This window comes from Panulirus ornatus, chromosome 66 (genome assembly GCF_036320965.1).
Source record: "Panulirus ornatus isolate Po-2019 chromosome 66, ASM3632096v1, whole genome shotgun sequence".
Taxonomy (NCBI): Eukaryota; Metazoa; Arthropoda; class Malacostraca; order Decapoda; family Palinuridae; genus Panulirus; species Panulirus ornatus.
The window spans coordinates 417,400-440,378 of NC_092289.1; the positions used below are offsets into that span (position 1 = coordinate 417,400).

Genomic DNA, 22,979 nt, shown 5'->3' on the forward strand with positions numbered 1-22,979 from the left:
AAATCTTACCTGTATTGTGATGATATAGATATGTATGAGAATACATAGAAAACCTTAGCTGTATTGTGATAATATAGATATGTATGAGAATACATAGAAAACCTTACCTGTATTGTGATGATATAGATATGTATGAGAATACATAGAAAACCTTACCTGTATTGTGATGATATAGATATGTATGAGAATACATAGAAAACCTTACCTGTATTGTGATAATATAGATAAAAGTTATATATCAGAGAGCAGCCGGAAGCAAGGCTTGAGCGTGCAACGGTCTCAATACATTGATATAGGAGGGTGACATGCAGCCATGCGGGGAGAGCAGGTGCTGCATGATAGGAGAGCGAGCTGTCATCACCTGGAGGAAGGTGAGGTCGTTCATGTGTTCGTTCTACAGTTTAAAACAAAGTTCAGTCACTAAGTTCCAGGAGAGGGCCCCAAATCACTCGGCTTCAGGATAGGGACCTTTATCACCCAGCTACAGTAAAGATCCCTTACTCAACCTGTTACAGGAAAAAGCTATTCAGGCTTATGTTTGTTGCCTTTATCTTAACTGCGGTTTATGGCAAACTGAACCTGTAGAGATCCACTATCTTATCGCAATGTGCATAAACACATTATATGTGTTCATTGGAGTGGTGTATTGTGTATAGGTGAGTAATCTCGCTATAAAAAGTTTTTATTTTTTTTCAGTAGTGTTCTAGACACGAACATGAAAGCAAAACCTGACCCTGGCTACCATCTCATCACTTTATGCCCCCACCGTAGTTCCAGAGCACATAAACACATAGAAAAAATAGGTATGATAGATGATGCCTTTTATGTGTTTATCCACCAAGATTCTGAGTGGAATCCACTGACTGGAATTGCGAACAATCTCAAAAAGTTGCTTAAGTCATACTGACGGACAAGAAAAGAGTGTGTAGACATAATACATACTGATAGAAGAACATAGGGAACACTACGTTACGACCACATTCCTACCGGCCAGTGAAAAAACTGGGAGTTGAGGTCTTCCTTGTATGGCTCTTGCTGGAGGCGAGGGTCAAGGCTGAGTGGAAGAAAGACTTTCCAGGCCATGAACCTTCCTTTTGTGTGGAGAGGAAATGTGCTTCAGTGTTTATATTATCGATACCCCAATGCTGTCGATGAATCATTTCCGACAACATTTTTTTCTTCCATTCTTTACAAGAAACGTTAGTTTCTTACGTTACAAAATGTTCTTTCTCTTATTTGATTATGAATATAAAGTTTCTTATGTAGTATAATATTCTAATCATAGTTGTACTATGCACTCCAACAACAATTCTTTGACGAGATTTCTCTTCCAATGTTAAAGTCTCCTTAAAGATGACTTTTCACTCGCGGAGCAACCTCTTGCATGCCGAGTCTGGAAACACACACACACACACACACACACATTATATATATATATATATATATATATATATATATATATATATATATATATATATATATATATATAAGACAAGGGAGCAAATGGGAACTTCAGTGAAGGGCGCAAATGGGGAGGTGATAACAAGTAGTGGTTCCAACAATATTATATGGTTGTGAGGCATGGGTTATAGATAGGGATGTGCGGAGGAGGGTGGATGTGTTGGAAATGAAATGTTTGAGGACAATACGTTGTATGAGGTGGTTTGATCACGTAAGTAATGAAAGGGTAAGAGAAATGTGTGGAAAAAAAAGAGTGTGGTTGAGAGAGCAGAAAAGGGTATGCTGAAATGGAGAAGTGGGAGACCAAGTTGGAGGTGGAGGGATGGAGTGAAAAAGATTTTTAGCGATCGAGGCGAAAGGGGTGAATTGGAACCATGTGGTATACCGGGGTCGACATGTTGTCAATGGACTGAAGTAGGGCATGTGAAACGTCTGACATAAACCATGGAAAGGTCTGTGGGGCCTCGATGTGGATAGGGAACTATGGTTTCGGTGCATTACACATGACAGCTAGAGACTGAGTGTGAACGAATGTGGCCTTTTTTTGTCTGTTTTCCTGACGCTACCTCGCTGAAGCAAGGGGTTGTGATGCTGTTTCCCTGTGAGGCGGGGTAGCGTCAGGAATGGATGAAGGCAAACAAGTATGAATATGTACATGTGTATATATGTATAAGTCTGTGTATGTTTGTGTATAGGTGAGGATATTCCCTCGGAGGCCCAGTCCTCTGTTCTTAACGCTACCTTGCTGACGCGGGAAATGACGAATAGTTTGAAAGAAAGAATATATATATATATATATATATATATATATATATATATATATATATATATATATATATATATATATATATATATGTGTTTTTTTTTTCATACTATTCGCCATTTCCCGCTTTAGCGAGGTAGCGTTAAGAACAGAGGACTGGGCCTTTGAGGGAATATCCTCATATGGCCCCCTTCTCTGTTCCTTCTTTTGGAAAATTTAAAAAAAAATGAGAGGGGAGGATTTCGAGCCCCCCGCTCCCATATATATATATATATATATATATATATATATATATATATATATATATATATATATATATCATCATTTCTTTTTTTTCCAAAAGAAGGAACAGAGAAGCGGGCCAGATGAGGATATTCCCTTAAAGGCCCAGTCCTCTGTTCTTAACGCTACCTCGCTAACGCGGGAAATGGCGAATAGTTTGAAAGAAGAATATATATATATATATATATATATATATATATATATATCATACAAAGCTCCAACAGCCAGGATCGAACCTGGGACCCCTTGTGCAAGAGGCAGGCATGCTAACCGCTAGGCTAAGGGACTGTATAATAGAAAACAACTATTCGAAATACTAAGTACTCGAATACCCTTCGTCTCACAATGGTGAGCAACGGGGTCTATCGGTTGTTTCCGAATAGAACACATAGCCAGCTGAAAGCGTTTTACCGAACCTGACTGTACAACGCGGAGTTATATGAATACGAATAAAGTGTATAAGAGCGCGCACCTTCATAGAACATACAAAGCTCCAACAGCCAGGATCGAACCTGGGACCCCTTGTGCAAGAGGCAGGCATGCTAACCGCTAGGCTAAGGGACTGTATAATAGGAAACAACTATTCGAAATACTAAGTACTCGAATACCCTTCGTCTCACAATGGTGAGCAACGGGGTCTATCGGTTGTTTCCGAACAGAACACATAGCCAGCTGAAAGCGTTTTACCGAACCTGACTGTACAACGCGGATCCTGGCTGTTGGAGCTTTGTATGTTCTATGAAGGTGCGCGTTCATATACACTTTATTCGTATTCATATAACTCCGCGTTGTACAGTCAGGTTCGGTAAAACGCTTTCAGCTGGCTATGTGTTCTATTCGGAAACAACCGATAGACCCCGTTGCTCACCATTGTGAGACGAAGGGTATTCGAGTACTTAGTATTTCGAATAGTTGTTTTCTATTATACAGTCCCTTAGCCTAGCGGTTAGCATGCCTGCCTCTTGCACAAGGGGTCCCAGGTTCGATCCTGGCTGTTGGAGCTTTGTATGTTCTATGAAGGTGCACGTTCATATACACTTTATTCGTATATATATATATATATATATATATATATATATATATATATATGTGTGTGTGTGTGAGTGGAAGGGCCATTCTTCGTCTGTTTCCTGGCGCTACCGTGTGAACGTAGACGTAAATACCTCAGGAAGCACTAGCTAGCTTGCCCTCATAGCAACAACATTTACAATGAATTGACTCTTCTTACTGAGTACGCGGTGCAGCTCCGGACTGACTCACCTCCAACCAAACATTCTCCAAACCGTTTTTCATTCTTTACCACAAAATGTAACCTATTAGAATATACAAGAGGATCAATATCTTGCAAAAATGACTGAAGTATATGGTAAGTTTATGTAATATGATTCACCACATCAAGATGTTGTTATCTAAGGTACATGTTCGTTCAAAGGAATTTTCGCAAACAATGATATCAAATCCTCGTTGATAATGTTCTCATGTAAGATGATGATGTTCCTTATTTCTTGTGTCTCACCTAAGGCCAGCTACCTTGGCTGGCGACCCACTCCTGCTACTCCCATCAGCCTCCTCCACCCAACTCCGTCATGACGTATATCAGTTTCCCCAACCTTCCCCTATGAACGTCAGATGATCACTCAACCTTCCCGTATGAACGTCAGATGAACACACAACCTTCCCGTATGAACGTCAGATGAACGCACAACCTTCCCGTATGAACGTCAGATGAACACACAACCTTCCCGTATGAACGTCAGATGAACACACAACCTTCCCGTATGAACGTCAGATGAGTACGGAATATAAATGACCAGATTGTGTGACCCAGAACCTCCTACACTGCCAGACGACCCTCTCATACAGCAGGTTTCCTTATATGATTAGTCTTGAGGCCGGTGTGTGTGTGTGTGTGTGTGTGTGTGTGTGTGTGTGTGTGAGGATGATAATCATAAGACCAATAGATTTATTCTTTCCGTCGTTTAGCTGACTTCTTTTTTTTTAATTCAAGGAATTTCTAGTCATATTCAGCAACTTGTATAATCTGTCGAAGTTATCAGTAAAAAGATGTACAGAAGGACAAGAAAAAAGTGGTGGCAATAATTCGTAACAAAAGAGATCTTGGGGATGACACGGTACGTGCGGGTCTGGTTTTACTTTCGTTAACCTTAGTTGTAGCAGCGGTACCCCATGCTGGCCTCCCAGCCAGTGATATCACTCGTAACGACCCGTAACGCTGCTGATCCTCGTCAGACTCATACACTGAGGAAAGCATTAGGTAATACTTGTGTGAATAACTCTTCATTTCTATATGAAAAAATATCTAACGTTATATAATTCACTGTGCCCAGTTTCCGGAGATTTTGTCTATTCTGTATCTTTTTTTCTGAGGCCACCTCCTACTGGATAGGTAGGAGTTATAAGTAAATTCGTTGTCTGTTTACGGTAAAAGTCACAATCAAAATACAGCATCAAAGCCTTGGACAAGGCAGTATATTCTTCCTGAAATTCTTGATGGTATTAACACTGCATTGAAGTGTTCAGAGCTGAAGGAGGTGAGGAAGGTGTCAGGCTGTAGGTGAAGTAATTGGTTACATGTCTTAAGGAAAGCTAATGATGATAGCCATGTTATGACTCCATTTTATTTTCACGATGTAGGTGTAACAGAAGCTCGTCCACAGCTGTGCTTATATCCCTATAACCTAGAGTTCATTATATGTCACACGTCGACGTAGAATTTACTTAATTGTGATCAGATTTAATACAATGTGTTAATGTAACACACGTAATTCTTCATGAAATATCCTTTTCGGGAACAGGTGTTGTCAAGGTGACCGAACCTGTGAGGGGCGGCGTAGCGAGGTGAAGCGACCCACACAGCTGTTCTCTGTCGCCCCCGGCCAGGGCCCGCCCGGCTACTAGGACTGCCACAGCTGACGGACCATGACCCACAACGTCAGTGGGCAAGAGTGGTGGAACTGAGAAAAAACTGATGGGTTCTAGATTTCAAACTGTGGTTATATAATGTGTGATAGATGTAGGGATGTTTACCACGTGCTGTGACCACAGGCTGACGAAACACATGTAGAAACATGAAGCAGTAACACACGCCATGATTTGAGCTAAGTGTCCCGTTTTGAGAAACAGTTTTATGATTGTCGTCTCTCTCTGGCGAATCAATAAAAACCAGTCAATGTATGTACGATTAGTCAATTCCTACGGACGTTTGTCGATTCGTATATAAAACATCTGCCTAAGAAAATAATACCTTGAGGTGGGAACGTAGGAACATCAAGTGATCTCATAAAGGTTGACAAACAATTTCTCGGACGCGGAGATCCGACGGTCCGTTTTGTTGCTATGCATCGAGCCACACACCTCACTAGAGCCTCCTCCGCAGCGTTTCCTGTTTTAAGTACTCTTTTTTGACACCTATTTTTGCCACAAGTATTTAGATAGATCACAGTCATCACCAAGAAGTTGTTCCAAGGCTTTTATAGTGAAATGATTCATGGGAAATATGTGAGCGTCTACCTATAAGAATCTTTAAGTAAGACTGTTGAAGCTCCACAAGCATCGTGTCTGAATGTAAAGATAAAATGTATCTTCATTAGATTTTGACGCCCTTCGCAGAGACCTTGTATAGCATGACCAACCCGTGCCAGACCAAGTCCCAGTTACCTAGATGGGTGGGAGTGACCAGTGCGTTGTGACCGAACCTGGAGCATCAGGGTCGCGCACCCGTGTAACCTCGGCACGATAAGGTCATACCTGTCGGGTTGAGTTATGTCCTACATACTTGTTGCTCTGTTGTTGTGATGAACAAGGCCAACCCGTAGATCTGGTCACTTGTTGGGCATGAAAGTCAACTTTATTTGCTTACGATTGGCCATACAGTTTGGCATTATTTACTTGCTTTTATTGCTGGAAGACATAAAACATACTGTCTATACTGGATACTTGGTACCAGGATCAACGGCAGGGTTTCCGCCTCAGATCATCATGCAAGTCTACCCAACTCCACCGAAATGGGAGTCTGTTGCAGTGGTTCACCACTACATCGACATTCTTTCGTGCCCTCATCTTGCACCTTTATATCCTCGAGAGACATCATGAAACTTTCGATAATGTTGTCGTTATATTCTGAATAGATGAAGACTTTTACATCGCTTAGAGAAGTGGTTTCCAGCCTCTTTGAATTATGCTCCACTAATCTATTTTTTCTCCACTCTGTGTACACCATTGCACCTGAAATCTCATTAAGGTACAGTGAAATACGTTAAATGTTAAATTTTACGTTGATGATTACTAGACAAAGGAAATTGAGTAAAGTGTATTGTGCAACATTGAGCTCGTAAATTTTTCAGTTTTCCTTTTTACTAACGAGTGAAGGAGCTGCACATATCAGCACCACGTACCACATAGGTGGATACCACGTACCATTAGTGGTGCGTCCACCACACATTGGGAACCCCTGACCTAGAGTGTTATACAGGCTGGTCGATGAGTACGTACGTAAATGAGGCACTAATTTATATCCGCTGTATCTTTCCATTAAGTCACCGTCCTCCCATACTATTCTTGTTATTGTGTTACCAGTCATCAGTCATCACTACCTCCGCAGAGGATATCTGCTGGATATAGAGGATGAGTAATCTACCTGTAATTTCTGATGTTTCTGCTCCTCCGAAAGCTATACTGATCGTAGCTGGGGAAGTTGTCTTCACCGTACCACATGATTATTTTTTCAAATAATTTTCTTGTCTCTAAGAGGAAAGAAAAATAAGATTGGCAACTTTTAGGTCAGTATCTGGCATTCCTGATTTTGTTATCATTGTTATATGGGTTCCATGTCTCTCAGTATTCTGTGTTAAACATAGCGGTGTAGAAGTTTAGAAGGAATTAACATACTGTTTCGTTTCGTGAATATCTAACTCTCTCAGGTCTATGTTCTTCCATTTAGGATGCTATATGTGGCTGTAGCATGTCTGTTCTCTCTGAGAGACGCTTGTCTGTGTGCAAACTGTTCTATGATCGTTATCAGTATAGTCAGCCAAGCTAGAAATTTCTTTGGTTCTGTTTTCGTTTTTTTCTTTTCTTATTTTAGATATGTGATTTTGAACACAGGCTTCCATTCTTGTCCTGATTTCGCGCGCAATATCTTGATCATCATTCACTTTGACGTCATTAACTTTCCGATCTCTGGGGTTGCTGAATGCCTCGGAGGTTTCTCTTTAGCAGCCGAACTCCCTGTTAGAATGGTTTGTATTCCTTATATTTTTTGTGTAACAGCGTTGATCGACTTTTCCCATTTCTATTTGGCTTTTATTTTGCCTTCCTTATTAACGACAGCTGGAAATATTTACATTGCTGACGTATGGCACAAATCCAGCCGTCAGAATAAGCATAGGTTGATATGTTGGTGAAGCTGTGTTGGATTTCTGTATTATCCTGAAAAGAGTGGAGGAGTATGACTGGTTTGCATCAGCAATTACGTATTGCTCATGAATGTATCTTCTCTGCAGTTGCATTCCACCTGGCCACCTCAGGTTGTTTGACCTCCACCCTTTCCCTTCTGCAGTGTGACCCTTGCATTACCCCCTCACATAGTAGTGCGGGGCTTACTTCATATCGCAGAGCGTACGAAAGTCTCGTAATTACTCACAATGTGGGGACGTCTCTCATAGCCAAGCTCAGCCCCACTCACTCAGGCGTTCAAACACCGTGACACCGTCTCGTCCTCCCTTATAGTGGCAGTCTTCCCTTATACATTCTTCAGATTTGCATTTCACTTACACAGCTCATTTTTCTCTATGCAAAGCAACCACACCTCCAGAAGACAAACCTTCCACTCCTATGTAGCGTATATTCTTCGCCTGTTCTGTCTACCCGTCCAGTGGGGCCCACACATATCCAGCCATCTGATTCAGACATACGAGGAAACAGACGATGGTAATCCTCGTGGTCCACCCAAGAGGTAGACGTTTTATCATCAAGGTGTACTTCGTAATTGACTGGCTAACTAGCACTCCTTAGACTGTCGGCAAATTATGCATGACAGTAGCGAGATAATCATCCGTGTTTAAACTCTTCAAAAGCTTAGTGAATTAAAAAGTGTGTATGTGTGATACGACCTTCAGTCTTGCCTCAAATAGGAGATTAGCGTTGTCTGTGAATTACTGGTGACCCTGAAATATGTTCTACGTAAGGAGCGTCAGAATCATAATGCTCATGAACAGTCAACGTGAGGAGAGTGGTCTGCATTATAAAACCTGGTCAGGCTGTCTACCAGCCGTGGTGAAGTCTGTTCACAGCACAGGCATCTCCCTCAAGCGATCCACCCGTGTGTACGAAGGTGTCAGGCATGCTCATTTTTATGCTGACAGCTCTAGTCACGGACCAGTAACGGACCAGTAATGAAGAAAAGTATGTAATTTTCAATCTATTGATTGTTCCTTCACACACCATTTGTTATGAGCATGGGAAATCCTCTCTCAGCCCTCTTATGTATTTTATATATGGATCTTTTTGAAAGTAAGATACTTTATGACACCTCTGATATAAAATGGTACAGGTTTGTTGATAATATTCTATATTTGTGGCCTATTGATAAAGATGGAAATCTATTTCTGACAAATTTGAATTGTTTGGTAGACTTACCAAAGTTCACCCTTGAAACTGAGACAGATAATACATTGGAATTCTGAGACTGTAATATTCACCGGGATTAAAACAAAGTTTAGCATATACGGTTAACCCACAATTGTTTGTACATATATTGACTGTTACTCTAATCATCACAGTAAAGTGAAACGTTCTGTGTTTTCATCAATTTTTCTTAGAGCACTTCTCATTGATGATGAACTCTACATCTGTGACGTTGGTTATAAATTACAATATCCCAAACATCTTGATTCAGTTTATAATCTTGCTACAAACTCTTGATAGTGTACAACTTAACCAAATATGGACAAAAACTTGTTAGTATTACCCTATTATAAGAACCTGCTTAATGTTCCTTTTTTTATGAAAAACTTTTGATATTGATGTAGTTTTCAGCGATAATAATACAGTTAGGGAAAGTCTTATCAGAACTTCTGTAACTTAACAGAAGGGTGCAAAATATCCCCTATGAGGAGTGGGATCAGTTTTACATCGGTCAAACTTGTAAAGTTCTTGATATCAGCGTTAAACATCATAGAAACAGTGTTAGGTATGGTCAAGAATCTAATGCATTATTTGTCTACCTCAATGACCCGTCACATTGACTGGTGCAGTGTTGTAATCACATACAATAACTCAGTAATGGACTGAAATATTGTTGAATCATTTCATCATATATAGTAGAGATAGTAATAATAGTCATGATATTGGTTTGTATAAACTGAATAACTTTAGAAATGCGAAAATCATAAATCTGTTCCCCAGAACATGGGTCAACCTGTGTTTGTAACTTGAGCTGAGGTTCTCGAGGGTGACGTGTCCCTTAATCCCTTCACCTGTTTCTTAATTCATTCACCCTTCCCACCCAGTGACAGTTGGTATATTATATTCTGGTTCTCTGTATCTGTCTTCAGTCCTGCCAAATTAATCATACGAGAGAGCTTTACCTACATCTTATGTACACTCGCTACTTGTGTTCGTTAATCATACGAGAGAGCTTTACCTACATCTTATGTACACTCGCTACTTGTGTTCGTTAATCATACGAGAGAGCTTTACCTACATCTTATGTACACTCGCTACTTGTGTTCGTTAATCATACAAGAGAGCTTTACCTACATCTTATGTACACTCGCTACTTGTGTTCGTTTTGCATGAGAAAGGTGGGGGGTGGGCACGAGGGTACGACCAGTGGGCATGATGATGTGACGTTTGTCAAAGATCTGATTGAAGAATGTGCCGTCATACCCGGTATTATTCCGCCGTCTTCCTGGGTTGAACACTTGTGCTTGGAATTTTTTTGTTTCACTGTAACAGATCAGAAGATAATCGCCAGAATTAGTCTTAGAAATAGACTTATTCAGAGCACGCACGTAACCACACTCCCCCTTGAACAACATAACATATACCCTCATGATAGGAAGGAAAACCTTAACATCATAAAGGAAAATAATTTTTCAAAATTTGATCGAGTATGTGCGTACATTAATGCAGATGAACCCCATGGCTGAAGGTGGTGAGCAGTGTGGTAATGGTGGTGAAACCCGACCCCAGGAACCAGCCACGTGGCCTTCTCCTCCTCCTACAGTTGGCTGACTTGGACACAGTTGCCATGATTCCAACATTTGATCAACATTTGTTATGACAATTTCTCTATCAAAAAGTGAAGTTTTATAAATGCGCTGCGTTGTGTGAGACGGGAAAGTTGAGTGTAATCTGTGAATAAAATTAATGTTATTAAGTTCATTAGGGTTGACGGACAAGTTAGTTGCGATGTAAATTTGAATGGAGAAAAATTGGAGGAAGTGACATTTCGACATTTCGACTTAGCAGTGAAGGGAACCATGGAAGTGGAAGTGGGTCTTAGGGTGGGGGGAGGGGGTGAAGGTTTTGGGAGCGATGAAGAATGTGTGGAAAGAGAGCGAAAATGGGTATGTTTGAAAGAATGATAGTTCTAACAACAATGTTATATGGTTACGAGACATGGGCTATATGTAAAGTTGTATGGAGGAGGATGGATTTTTTGGAAATCAAATGTTTGAGGACAATATGTGGTGTGAGGTGGTTTGATCGAGTAAGAAATGAAAGGGTAAGAAAGATGTGTGAAAATATAAAGAGTGTGGTTGCGAGAGCAGAAGAGAGTGTGTTGAAATGGCGTGGACATATGGAGAGAATGAGTGAGGAAAGATTGACAAAGAGGATATATGTGTCAGAGGTGGAGTGAATAATGAGAGGCGGGAGACCAAATTGAAGGTGGAAGGATGGAGTGAAAAAAATTTTGAGCGATCGGGGTCTGAACATACAGGAGGGTGAGAGGTGTGCAAGAAATAGAGTGAATTAGAACGATGTGGTATATCAGGGTCGACGTACCGTCAATGGACTGAACCAGGGCAAGTGAAACGTCTGGGGTAAATCATGGAAATGTCTGTGGGACCTGGATGTGGATAGGGAGCTGTGGTTTCGGTGCATTACCCATGACAGCTAGAGACTGAGTGTGAACGAATGTGGCCTTTTTTTGTCTCTTTCGTGGCGCTTCCTCGCTGAAGCAGAGGGTAGCGATGATATTTTCTGTGGTGCGGGGTAACCCCAGGAATGGATGAAGGCAAGCAAGCATGATTATGTACCTGAGTGTATATGTATATGTCAGTTTGTGTATGTATATGTGTATATGAATGGATGAGCCATTCTACGTCTGTTTCCTGGCGGTGCCTCGCTGACGCGGGAAACGATGATCAAGTATAATATGTATATATATGAGAGAGAGAGAGAGAGAGAGAGAGAGAGAGAGAGAGAGAGAGAGAGAGAGAGAGAGAGAGAGAACATCTGTTCTTGTTGATTGTCCGTGCATGGATTATTATTATTATTATTATTATTATTATTATTATTATTATCATCATCAAGTAACTGGGGATGTTGTCGTTACAGGGTCTGGTTGAACTGGTTCAGACCCTCCAGGATGCGATGGCAGTGGAGCAACAGACCTTCGACAGCCTCTCACAGCAGCTGGAGCTGATTCACGATCCTCTCCAACAGCAGAGACTTTCTGCTGCCCTCTGTACTTCACAGACGAGGCTTGCCAGACTCTGCTCCAGGAATATGAGGTGCTTCAGACAGGTAAATACTCATTTTCTTTACCCTATGATGTCTCTATCTTTCAAATTATCCTCCATTTTCTTTTATGTAGGACTTTGACAAAATGAAGTAGAAGATGAAATGTTTTCATGCTTCATTCATTATTCTTAAATTATTAGTACACTTAATTGAATTACCGGTGAATTGGACGTAAATACTTTTCCATAGTTACCCATTTGAAAATAAGAGAACGAAGCAGGAAGTTTGCTTAAAAGAAAACGACCATATGACCCGTTTCTCATTTTCTTTGAGAAGGGTAGTTAGTGTATCGTCCGTTCAATTACGCGTTGTTAAAATTTACGTTTTCTACTATATGTCGCTGTTGATTAGAGGTTGACAATATTCTTTTTCGGTTGGGATGATAACCAACAGATCTGTTGGCATCAGCAAATGTTTTCCATGACCTTTAGGGTCGACTAAATGCGAAAGCCGTAAAACAGGATTCCTGGGGATTTTCTGCAAACCTGTGTGAATCCTTCAATATTTTTAAGTGATGATGTTCGTTGTATTTGCTTTTAGTTTCTTGCTAATCAAAATGTAGAATTCGTTGTATTGTTAAATTGATTGTTTCAATGATCCTGATCCATATTACATCATGAGAAGAGTGTAGATGATAAGGAAATTATACAGTTTACATTGTGTTATTTTCCTGAGTTTCGAGGCTTCATTGTTTGCTGAGGGCAAAGTTATCACACGTGATCGTCAACGACAAAAGTCAATAAAGCGTCTGTTGTAACATTTATCTTGTTGTTGTCCAGGTCCAGGTGGCTCAAGGTAAACCTGGGAATATCTTTCTTGACGGTTGACTGGAGAGACTGGTTGTAAAAGTTGAAAATTTAGGGGGATTTTCTTTTTGAAAGTTTTTGGAAAGTGTGGCGGCGAGCAAGTGAGAGCCAGGAGAAGAGAAATGGAAAGAAGGGTAGCAGATCCTGGCGCTCAGCCCAGGTTGGTCAGTTTGAAGGTATCAAGCTTTTATTTAACAGTCGTTGTAAACGAACGAACTAAAGAATAGGTGAATAGCATCAATATGCAATTGACCTTCAATTCACGGGAAAGACTATTTGAATAAGACAGAGGAACGCAGACAGCAGCAGAGGAGAGGATCCAATGGTCTGTTCCTAGTTGCAGTCCTTTTTTTTCCTGCTGAAACAGGACCATTTGTGCCAACTTTAGGTCAAATACACGTTGACGCTCCTCATTTATTTACTAATTACCATGATAAAAGAATTTGACACCATTACGGCCCATAAGACCAGTCCCCCTCAAGAGGGAATTCCAAGTCAGGACTTCGCCCGTGTCAGGATCTCCAAGACATCGCCCCTGCTCTCCAGTGAGCCTAACTAGGGCACATAAAGTGGTATGGCTAACCATGGAGAGGTTTGTAGAGCCTGGTTGTGGATAGGAAGCTCTGGTTACTGGGGAACATCTTTGATATCTGGAAATGATTCCGGAAGGACTGTTTATGAAATGAAATGAGCTTGACGCTGAGCTGCAGTTACAGGACCATCAGACACCCTAGTGTTGGCCGTTGGCCCCGGAAGAACGACAAGCTCGGCGGCGATAGCGTTGTCAAGATGTTGTGTATAACGTTTAGTGACGTAAATAAACATTTGAACTTTGGCTTGCCTCTGATGTGGTGATCAGGGGTCCTTGTGATCACTGACACCACTCTCCTCAATTTATCGATTTCACTACAATGACGCCTGCTCACCATTACTTTATAGAATTGATATCAACAATTATAAATGACGTGAAATTACCCAAAATTGAAATTGTACTGATCAAGCTGTGTGAATTGTTCTCTTATATCATGTGAAATGGATGAATCATAGAGATTCTGTAATGACGAAGTGAAAGAGCCAGAGGAAAGTAGAAAGATCAGTTATAAGACATACCCGGGTAGTGACGTCACTAATGATACAGCTTATGCCATGACGTCACATGTGGCATGGTTAAGTAGTCTACTGTTTACCATAATGACTTGGTGCATCAGCGCTACATGGTAGAGGAGGGCAGAGGCACCTGGAATGAGCTGTAGTTGTAATAGGTTTTGACCTTAGTGATTTATGGTTGTTGCAAGTTGAAATAGTGACCTGTTTCTGGAGTGGGTTGTGACGAGTGATGTGTGTCAGCTGTAGGTTGTGACGAGTAATGTGTAGGTTGTCACAATGATGCAGTGAAATTGCAGAACTGTGGCTGAGGTAAACTAATGCTTCATTGTGTTATGGCTGCATCAAGATGTGACCGCTAAACCGCAACAAGTTTTCACTTCGATAAACTATGGCTGTGGTAGGTTGTGACTTCACTCATCTATGGCTATTATAGGTTGTGACTTCAGTAAACTGTGGCTGAGGCAAGTTGTAGCTCATTACGTTGTGGATGTAGCAGGATGTTACCTGATTTCTTTGGTGATAACAAGACATGGTATTATAAAGCCGCATTTATACCAAGTTGTAACTTCATTTAGCTTCATGTGATGCGGGTCTTAGTAGGCTGTGGCTTTGACAAGTTGTGACTTCAGTAGGTTATGGTTGTAATAGACTAAAGCCGCGGCAAGCTATGGTTGTATCAAGTTGTTATTCCAGTAAGCTGTAGATGTAGTAGGAAGTGATAGCAGTAAGCTGCGGGAGTTGCGGGCTGTGACGAAGCCTTTATCAAGGTGTGTTTGTATCAGTCTTGTTGAGATATGATTGTATCATGTGGGGACCCAAGGAGAAATTGGCAGTGGTGGGCTGTAATTACAGCAATCTGTAACCGTACCAAGCTATCACCTCATTGAACTATAACTGTGACGTAGAGTCCAGTCGAATACTGAATGATGTACCCGAGAAGATTCAAGTCAAAATGTAAGATGAAGTCAGTTGATACGTAAACCGCCATTGACATTATTGTAACGAGAAGGAAGGTGAAGAAGAAAGCCGTCATTGCCACTTCCAAATCGGTTCTCCCTACTTACAGAGTTGCTGTTCTGAAAGAGAAATACATTTCAAGTTTTCTGATGGTTGAATATTTGTTTTATTTGATCTTATATCTTTTTTGAATGCCGCCCGCAGTAATAAAAAGCATCCTTCAGCATTCCTGCTCAGCTGCTGATAAAGATGTTTATCAAACAAATAGAAATCTACGTTATCAAACTTATGTCAAATGTTGGGGAACGAGATGTCCTCTTCTTACCACCGGGAACCCCAGTGCTCTCCCACTCCACTCCAGGCACTCCCAGCCAGACTGTTGCCACGCTGGGACCTTACTCTAGTACCGCCAAGTCTCAACTACAACCCGTCAATACATGAACTCGACGGGGGTGAGACTTTCCACACACACACCCGCGGGTAAGAAAATTGCTGGCGACAAGCAGAGAAAAGGCCGTCGTTTGCTCAAAGGCTCGTGCTAGGCTGAGACCTGGCCACTTTAATACCAAGGCCATCGATGAAAAAAAAAAAAAAAAAAAAAATATATATATATATATATATATATATATATATATATATATATATATATATATATATATGTATATATATATATATATATATATATATATATATATATATATATATATATATATATATATATATATATATAAATGTAAGTGATAGGAACACGAGTGATCCAGAAGAAAAGCGGCACAGCATACATTTGCATACATTTGTGTGTACGTGTGTTGGTGATCATTTGTGTACGTGTGTACGGATGGTCACTTTTGTACACGTGAAGTGGTCACTTGTTTACACGTGTGGTGGTGGTCACTTGTGTACACGTTTGCGGATGGTCACCTATGTTCACATATGTAGATGACCAATTGTTCACATATGTAGATGACCAGTTGTTCACATACGTACATGACCAGTTGTTCACAAATGTACATGACCAGTTGTTCACATATGTACATGACCTGTTGTTCACATATGTACATGACCAGTTGTTCACATATGTACATGACCAGTTGTTCACATATGTACATGACCTGTTGTTCACATACGTACATGACCAGTTGTTCACAAATGTACATGACCAGTTGTTCACATATGTACATGACCAGTTGTTCACATATGTACATGACCTGTTGTTCACATATGTACATGACCAGTTGTTCACATATGTACATGACCAGTTGTTCACATATGTACATGACCTGTTGTTCACATATGTGCATGACCAGTTGTTCACATATGTACATGACCAGTTGTTCACATATGTACATGACCAGTTGTTCACATATGTACATGACCTGTTGTTCACATATGTACATGACCAGTTGTTCACATATGTACATGACCAGTTGTTCACATATGTACATGACCAGTTGTTCACATATGTACATGACCAGTTGTTCACATATGTACATGACCAGTTGTTCACATATGTACATGACCAGTTGTTCACATATGTACATGACCAGTTGTTCAACGCGTTTAGTATTTATTCAATTTCAGATATCAAGGCTGATTGCCACGTTTGTATTTGCGGCACAGAAATCGTTTATGTTGTCCGTTTCTGAAGCAGTGAACTGCTTTGTCTCTACGTCATTTTGTACTGATTAACATAACAATCTGTGGAAGACTATAGAATAAATTAGACCTGAGATTCAACATCTCTTGCAGTTCCGTGTCATAACAGGTGTGAAGACTATCATCAAAACAAACAATATGACAGAGCTTTCAGAGGAGGTGCTGATTCTCCACCTGTTGAAGCCACCTTACTATGAAACAGACAAGAACGAGGGAAAGAAAAATAAAAAAGGATTTTGGTTTCAACTGAGCACAACTGAAGGATAATGGGAGAAATGTGAATACGCTCAAGAGAACACATGGGAACGAGAGAAATAAAGAAAACGACAACATTAATCGAACCGATTGACTTGCTCATGCGCCACCATTAACAGACCGAACAGGAATATGTATCAACCTCAAGTTCCAGCGACCTGCGAGCCATGGTCAGAGTTCTTGCTATTCAAAGCTCCCAACACAGAACAGACTGTACTCAATGCGACACAGCCAAAGGACAGTGGATTCGATCGTCCATGATTGCTTTGAAGCCTTTTTTGTGATACGCATCTCTGTGATTTATGGCCTCTGGCAATTATGACTATATTATGAGTTCATGCGGGTCTGTAGGTACGACACACGTTTGTTGAGTGATTGCATTAATGATGGATTTGTGGAGTCTGGTTCTGTTTCATTAGTGGAACTGTGGTTAGTCTACCCTGGCAACAAGGCTGCTAATCGTGTTGGATACAGGTCAAGGAGATACAGACAGGCAGTCAGATACAACAGAGAGAGAGAGAGAGAGAGAGAGAGAGAGAGAGAGAGAGAGAGAGAGAGAGAGAGAGAGAGAGAGAGTTACACAAATACACAGATCACGCAGACCGAAGGTCTTAGCGATGTGGACTGGCCTTAACAATACATAAAAAAAGCGGCCCCCTTGAAAGCAGTAGAAGAGAAGAATAGCAAAGCCAAGTGTCTCTCCTCACCCTCCACTCCCTCCTCACCCTCCACTCCCTCCTCACCCTCCACTCCCTCCTCACCCTCCGCTCCCTCCAGCACACGCTGACAGAAAAACATGTAGAAAAGAATACCATGCAGGACTAATATGCCTGAAGGAAATCTTTATAGGAAAATCATAAGGTAGAATGAACGTGAATATGTCATGCATCCCATCACCAACGACATGCATCCCATCACCAGCGACATGCATCCCATCACCAGCGACATACATCCCATCACCAACGACATGCATCCCATCACCAACGACATACATCCCATCACTCTTATGTTATAACGACAATACTAAGGGTAAACGTGAGCTCCAGCCTCTCGACTTACCATGCCTATATTATTCCTGATGTTGATGAATGATACAGTAGTTCTTACTCTCTCTAAGCAGATACATTGGGTTAAGCAGATACAATGGGTTAATCAATGTTGGTATGTTACCGCGGCCTGGCCAGGTAAAGATCACTGGTTGAGAACATGATACACCACTGTGTTATGATGACTAATTAAATGAATTATTCAATATCGGAGAGTGACAAGTGATGATCAAGCCTAATTTTAAAGATACTAAGGATGTTGCTCTAAACAACATTTTCTGGAGACTTATTCCACGCATCAATAATGTCGTCGGTAAATGAATATTTCGTGCAGTCCAGATTAACTTGGTGACCTAAGTTTTAGTCCATTTCATCTTGTCAGTAATTCTGGCGCTACTGTGATGAAATGTTCAATATCGACGTTGTTAAATACTTTCAGTATTTTAAAACATTCTACTGGTTTGCCCCGAAGGCGCCTTTTGCTTAGCGAAAACAATTCTCGCAGTCTCTCCTCGTATGGTTTCTTGCCCAAGGTAGGAATCAATTTAGTTGCCCTTCGCTGCACTGCTTCCAATTTAAGAGTATCCTTGCTTAAGTGTGGGACCCAAAATTGCACTGAATGTTTGAGGTGAGATCTAACTAGACTTAGGTATAGTGGCAATATCACATCCTTGTCTTTTGATGTAATGTCTCTGTTGATGTGTCCTAACATCCTATTTGCTTTCTTGGCAGCTTCATTTCAGTGCTGGGGAATTTGAAGTTATTGGAGAGAGTGACCCCTAGATCCCTCAGTCTAGGGGTGTCCTTTACCTTGTGGCCCATCAGTTCCTAATCAATTTCTTATTTGAGGTTCTATACTTGCAATCGCTGAAATTTATTACCGTTAAATGATATTTGCCATTTGCTAGACCATTCAGCGATTTCATCTACATCTTTTCATAATTTTTGCCTGTCTTCTTCAGTTGATATAGCACTGCCTATCTTTGTGTCGTATGCAAATTTGGGCGCTAAATTATTCTGTCCTGCATTGATAATGAAAAGTACAGGCCTAAGGACGGATCCTTAGGGAGCAGCACTAGTAACGTGTGACCACGGTGATGATTCACCAATCATTACGACTCTTTACCTTATCATGTGGTCAAGCTTCAACTCGGTTTCCTTGACAACAAGTAATTCCCAGGACCCGGACTTTATGCATCGATTTGATGTGGGGGACGTTATCGACTCTTTATAGAAGTTTAGAAATATGTTATCTGTTGTTCTTGTCATGTCGTGGGTGTTGAATACTCTTTATAGAAGTTTAGAAATATAATATCTGTTGTTCTTGTCTTGTTGTGGGTGTTGAATACTTTATGATGAAATTCAAGGGGGTTTGTAAGGCACGATCTATGCCTTCTTAAATCATGTTGCGTATTATTGATCAGACTTTGTTTATCCAGATAGACGTCCATTTTATCTCTAATAATGGACTTCAGAAGTTTACATATGATTGATTTTGAGGCTAATAGAACGGTAATTGCCAGGCATTTCATGGCTTTCCGGCATTTCACATTTGTGTTGGTGTTGGAACAACCACAGACACAACCTCTGAACCGGAATCGTAAGTAAAAGTGAACAAGAATCCATTGAGAACATCATTAGACAACTGGGTCTCAGAATGGAGTAAGGTATTAGGAGAGGTACTTGACAGATGGTGTTCAACTGAGGAGAGATAACTAGAGAGATCACGAATGTTGGTATAGTGAACAGAGAAGAAGAGGAAGGTCTAACAGAGCGCATTAGGTAATGATATATTATGCTAACCTTCTCAACCACCGATCTCTCCCTGGCCATGCTGCTGTAACATGCCGACATTGATTAAGCCGTGTCTTCAGCTTTAAGGAATCAAGGAACAATTATTGTATCATTCATCCGCATGAGGAGTAATATAGACATGGTAACCTGCAAGGCTGGAGCTCATGTTTGTGCCCAATGTTGTCTTTATAACAAAAAGTGAAGGGACGCATGTCGTTGATGATGAGATGCATGACATATTATGTTCATTCTACCTTTTAACTTTCCTATAAACATTTCCCTCGTGCATATTAATCATGCAAGACATTTTTTCTACCTGTTTTCTGTTCGGTGTTGCCGGATGGTGTAGAGGGTGGGAAGAGACCCTTTACTTTGCTGCCCTTGTCCTCTACTGCTTTTAAGGGGTTGAATTTCTCTTTTTTAAGTATTCAAGTATCTCTGTAACTCTAAGTAACTCATTGCTTACAATAATAAAACCAATTATCTTGATAAAGGCACATCAAGTGTATACTCCTACTGATCCGCGCCATTCTGCCATGTTCTACTGTTTGCTGAGTGGTATATTTTCTTTGTTAGCTTTAACAGCCTTCGAAACCTCTTTGGTCAAAGATGTGTAATCCAATCAAGTCAAAAGTACCTGCAAACGAAGTAATGATGATATATGCCAGTGTTCTCCAGCCCATTAGCCTTTGTTATAGCCAAAAGTTACCTCACGACCAGCGCAAAGCTCGTGACAAGGACTGGATGGAAAGGGACAGAGTGTGGGGTCGGGAGGTTAGAAGGGATGGGCGGCCGGTCACCTACCGCCCGTGACTGTCTGGGCAGAGGGTGGGGTCGCCAGCGGTCATATCCCTTCGACCGGGGCTGATCTTATCTTGGGTACACTTCCGCTCACCTCTGGCTCTGGCCGGCAGCAGCGCGGTGCGGGGGAAGGGGGGGTCCTGGGCGGGGCGCCAGCAGAGAGGAACAGGTCAGGCCGGAGGCTCCGAGCTGTTGTTACTCCGAAGAAAAAAAGAGGACAAGAAGTAGTGATGTTTATATATAAATACAATTGTGGCGGATGAACCACACAAGTTTAGACCTGAAGAAACGATCATGGGGCCACACAGGTGATGCCTTGCAGTAATTCATAAGGTTTATTATTGAGATTAGGACAGTCATATATTGTGTTGATATGTAACAATATGAGAGATGTGTTTAATATAACAGATGATTAGAATCCTACTGACAGAGAGGGAATATGCGTATGTCATATACTCATAATAATGACACTTGACCATATGATAATGCAACCTTATATGGCTCTAGGTCTTCCTTGATAACCCATTCCCTCGTGTCTCAGGTTACCAGTTCTCCAAATCCACCTTATCTTGGTCACATTTTCTTCCTCCACTTTGTAAAGGTCCAGATCATCTCACTTGAGTTGCTTCCATCCTTCTTTGCAGTGGGAAAGGATCTACCATTTGTCTCTGTCTATCTCCTTTGATATCTCTCAGTTATTGTACTGATTGTTCTCATATCAGATAATTGCATTCTATTTTTGTGTTCGGGAGTCACTGCCCATTTCTTTCCTCCATATGTAAGTATCAACTTCTTGCACCTAAGGATCTTCTAGATTAGAACGTCCTCCCCTACTACACTTTTATATTATCATCCTTTGTGTTCTGTCTGTCATACATTCTCCTTTCGAAACAGTCTTCGTCAGGAATTAAAATGACGTTTTTCACGAACTTTCTTTATGAAATTCAAATCCTCTTCCGATCTGCTTATGTTCGATGTTTTATTTTTCCTGCTTGCGTGAGGTAATCATTCATAGTAAATGCCTGTCACAAGTGCCTTGTATTCACATTCAAATTATAATCTATATCAACCTACTTACATCATGTCTTCTTAACCTTATCTCAGTCTCTTTCATCTGAATTTCTTCGTATCTATAAATGCAATAAATAAAGATGATGGTATCACTATTCAGTAACATCAAATCACATTTTACTTTCAGATCTTGTTCTAATGTTCCAAAAACAAGAATCATTCATGCTGCTTAGAGTTACTTTCACTCTTCTTACTGTAGATAATCACTACGTAAGATCAGGCGGAATAGTGAGAAAAACTACATATTTTCAAGGAAATTTTGTCAGAATTTCAAGGATCAGATAAGTCATTGGCTGTGGGTGTAATTGGATACACCTCAAACCCGGACACACACACAGACACACACACACACACACACACACACACACACACACACATGACCCCAGCACAAAGTCCTCGCTGATAAAGGTTGAGGAGAAGCCATTCCTGGCATTCTTTCTTCTTCATCTTCTCCCTTCAAGAATGGCTTTTGCTCGACTGCTTGTTCCTCATCCTTTCATATTTTCATTATGATTCTCATTTCGTTTATATTTCTTTCATATAGGTTCCCGCCTGCTTTCACATAGCTTCCTTCATTTCATGCAGTGTTCCTGTTTTCCATTCTAAAGTTTATTACTATAATCTTAACCCTCGGAAAAATAAGTTCCCTGTGGGTACGCTGCTCTCCTGCTGTATGGTCGACTTGGTCGTGTATGACGACACATGGGGAAGCAGAGTTGATTGTTTCACCTGTACTCAACGCTATGTATAGCCGACCTCCAAACCTGTTACTGAATTCTTCATTCTATTTGTAATTGTCAAGTAACCGGAATGAAGCCTTTCAACATCATAATTACTCCACCAGAAATTAATGATAGCCATTGCTATATCCTCGTACACTGCACGGTCTTCGTCAAGCGCTCTTGCTATTCAGAATGTTCGTCACCTGCATTTCAGACATCCTTACCTGTAAATAGATGTGAACTATGGAATTTATATGATATGATGTGCGCTTCAGGAAGGATGAGATCGTTAATGAACAGACACCTGGACCAGTGACCAAAACATCTTGTTGTTGTTGTGAGTGCTCACCTCGTATAGCACCGAGCATAAGTGGCTCCTGCAATATGTGCAACGTTTCAGTCACTAAAAGTTAGAAGTGCACGTCGAGGTTATTTCTTTCTTTCTTTACGTCTTGTTAGTAGCAACAAGTTTGATCACAGAAATACC

The 22,979-nt window shown here is 40.9% G+C and overlaps 1 protein-coding gene across 6 annotated transcripts in view; it reads left to right on the plus strand.

Moving 5' to 3' along the window:
* The window catches only part of LOC139746861 (uncharacterized), a 526,669-nt gene that overhangs the window by 233,823 nt on the left and 269,867 nt on the right, over positions 1-22,979 (plus strand). For all 6 annotated transcript variants that reach the window (XM_071658484.1, XM_071658485.1, XM_071658486.1 and 3 more), the window contains one exon: positions 12,092-12,280. In XM_071658484.1, coding sequence (XP_071514585.1) covers positions 12,092-12,280 — 189 coding nt within the window. The remainder of the gene's footprint in view (positions 1-12,091; positions 12,281-22,979) is intronic.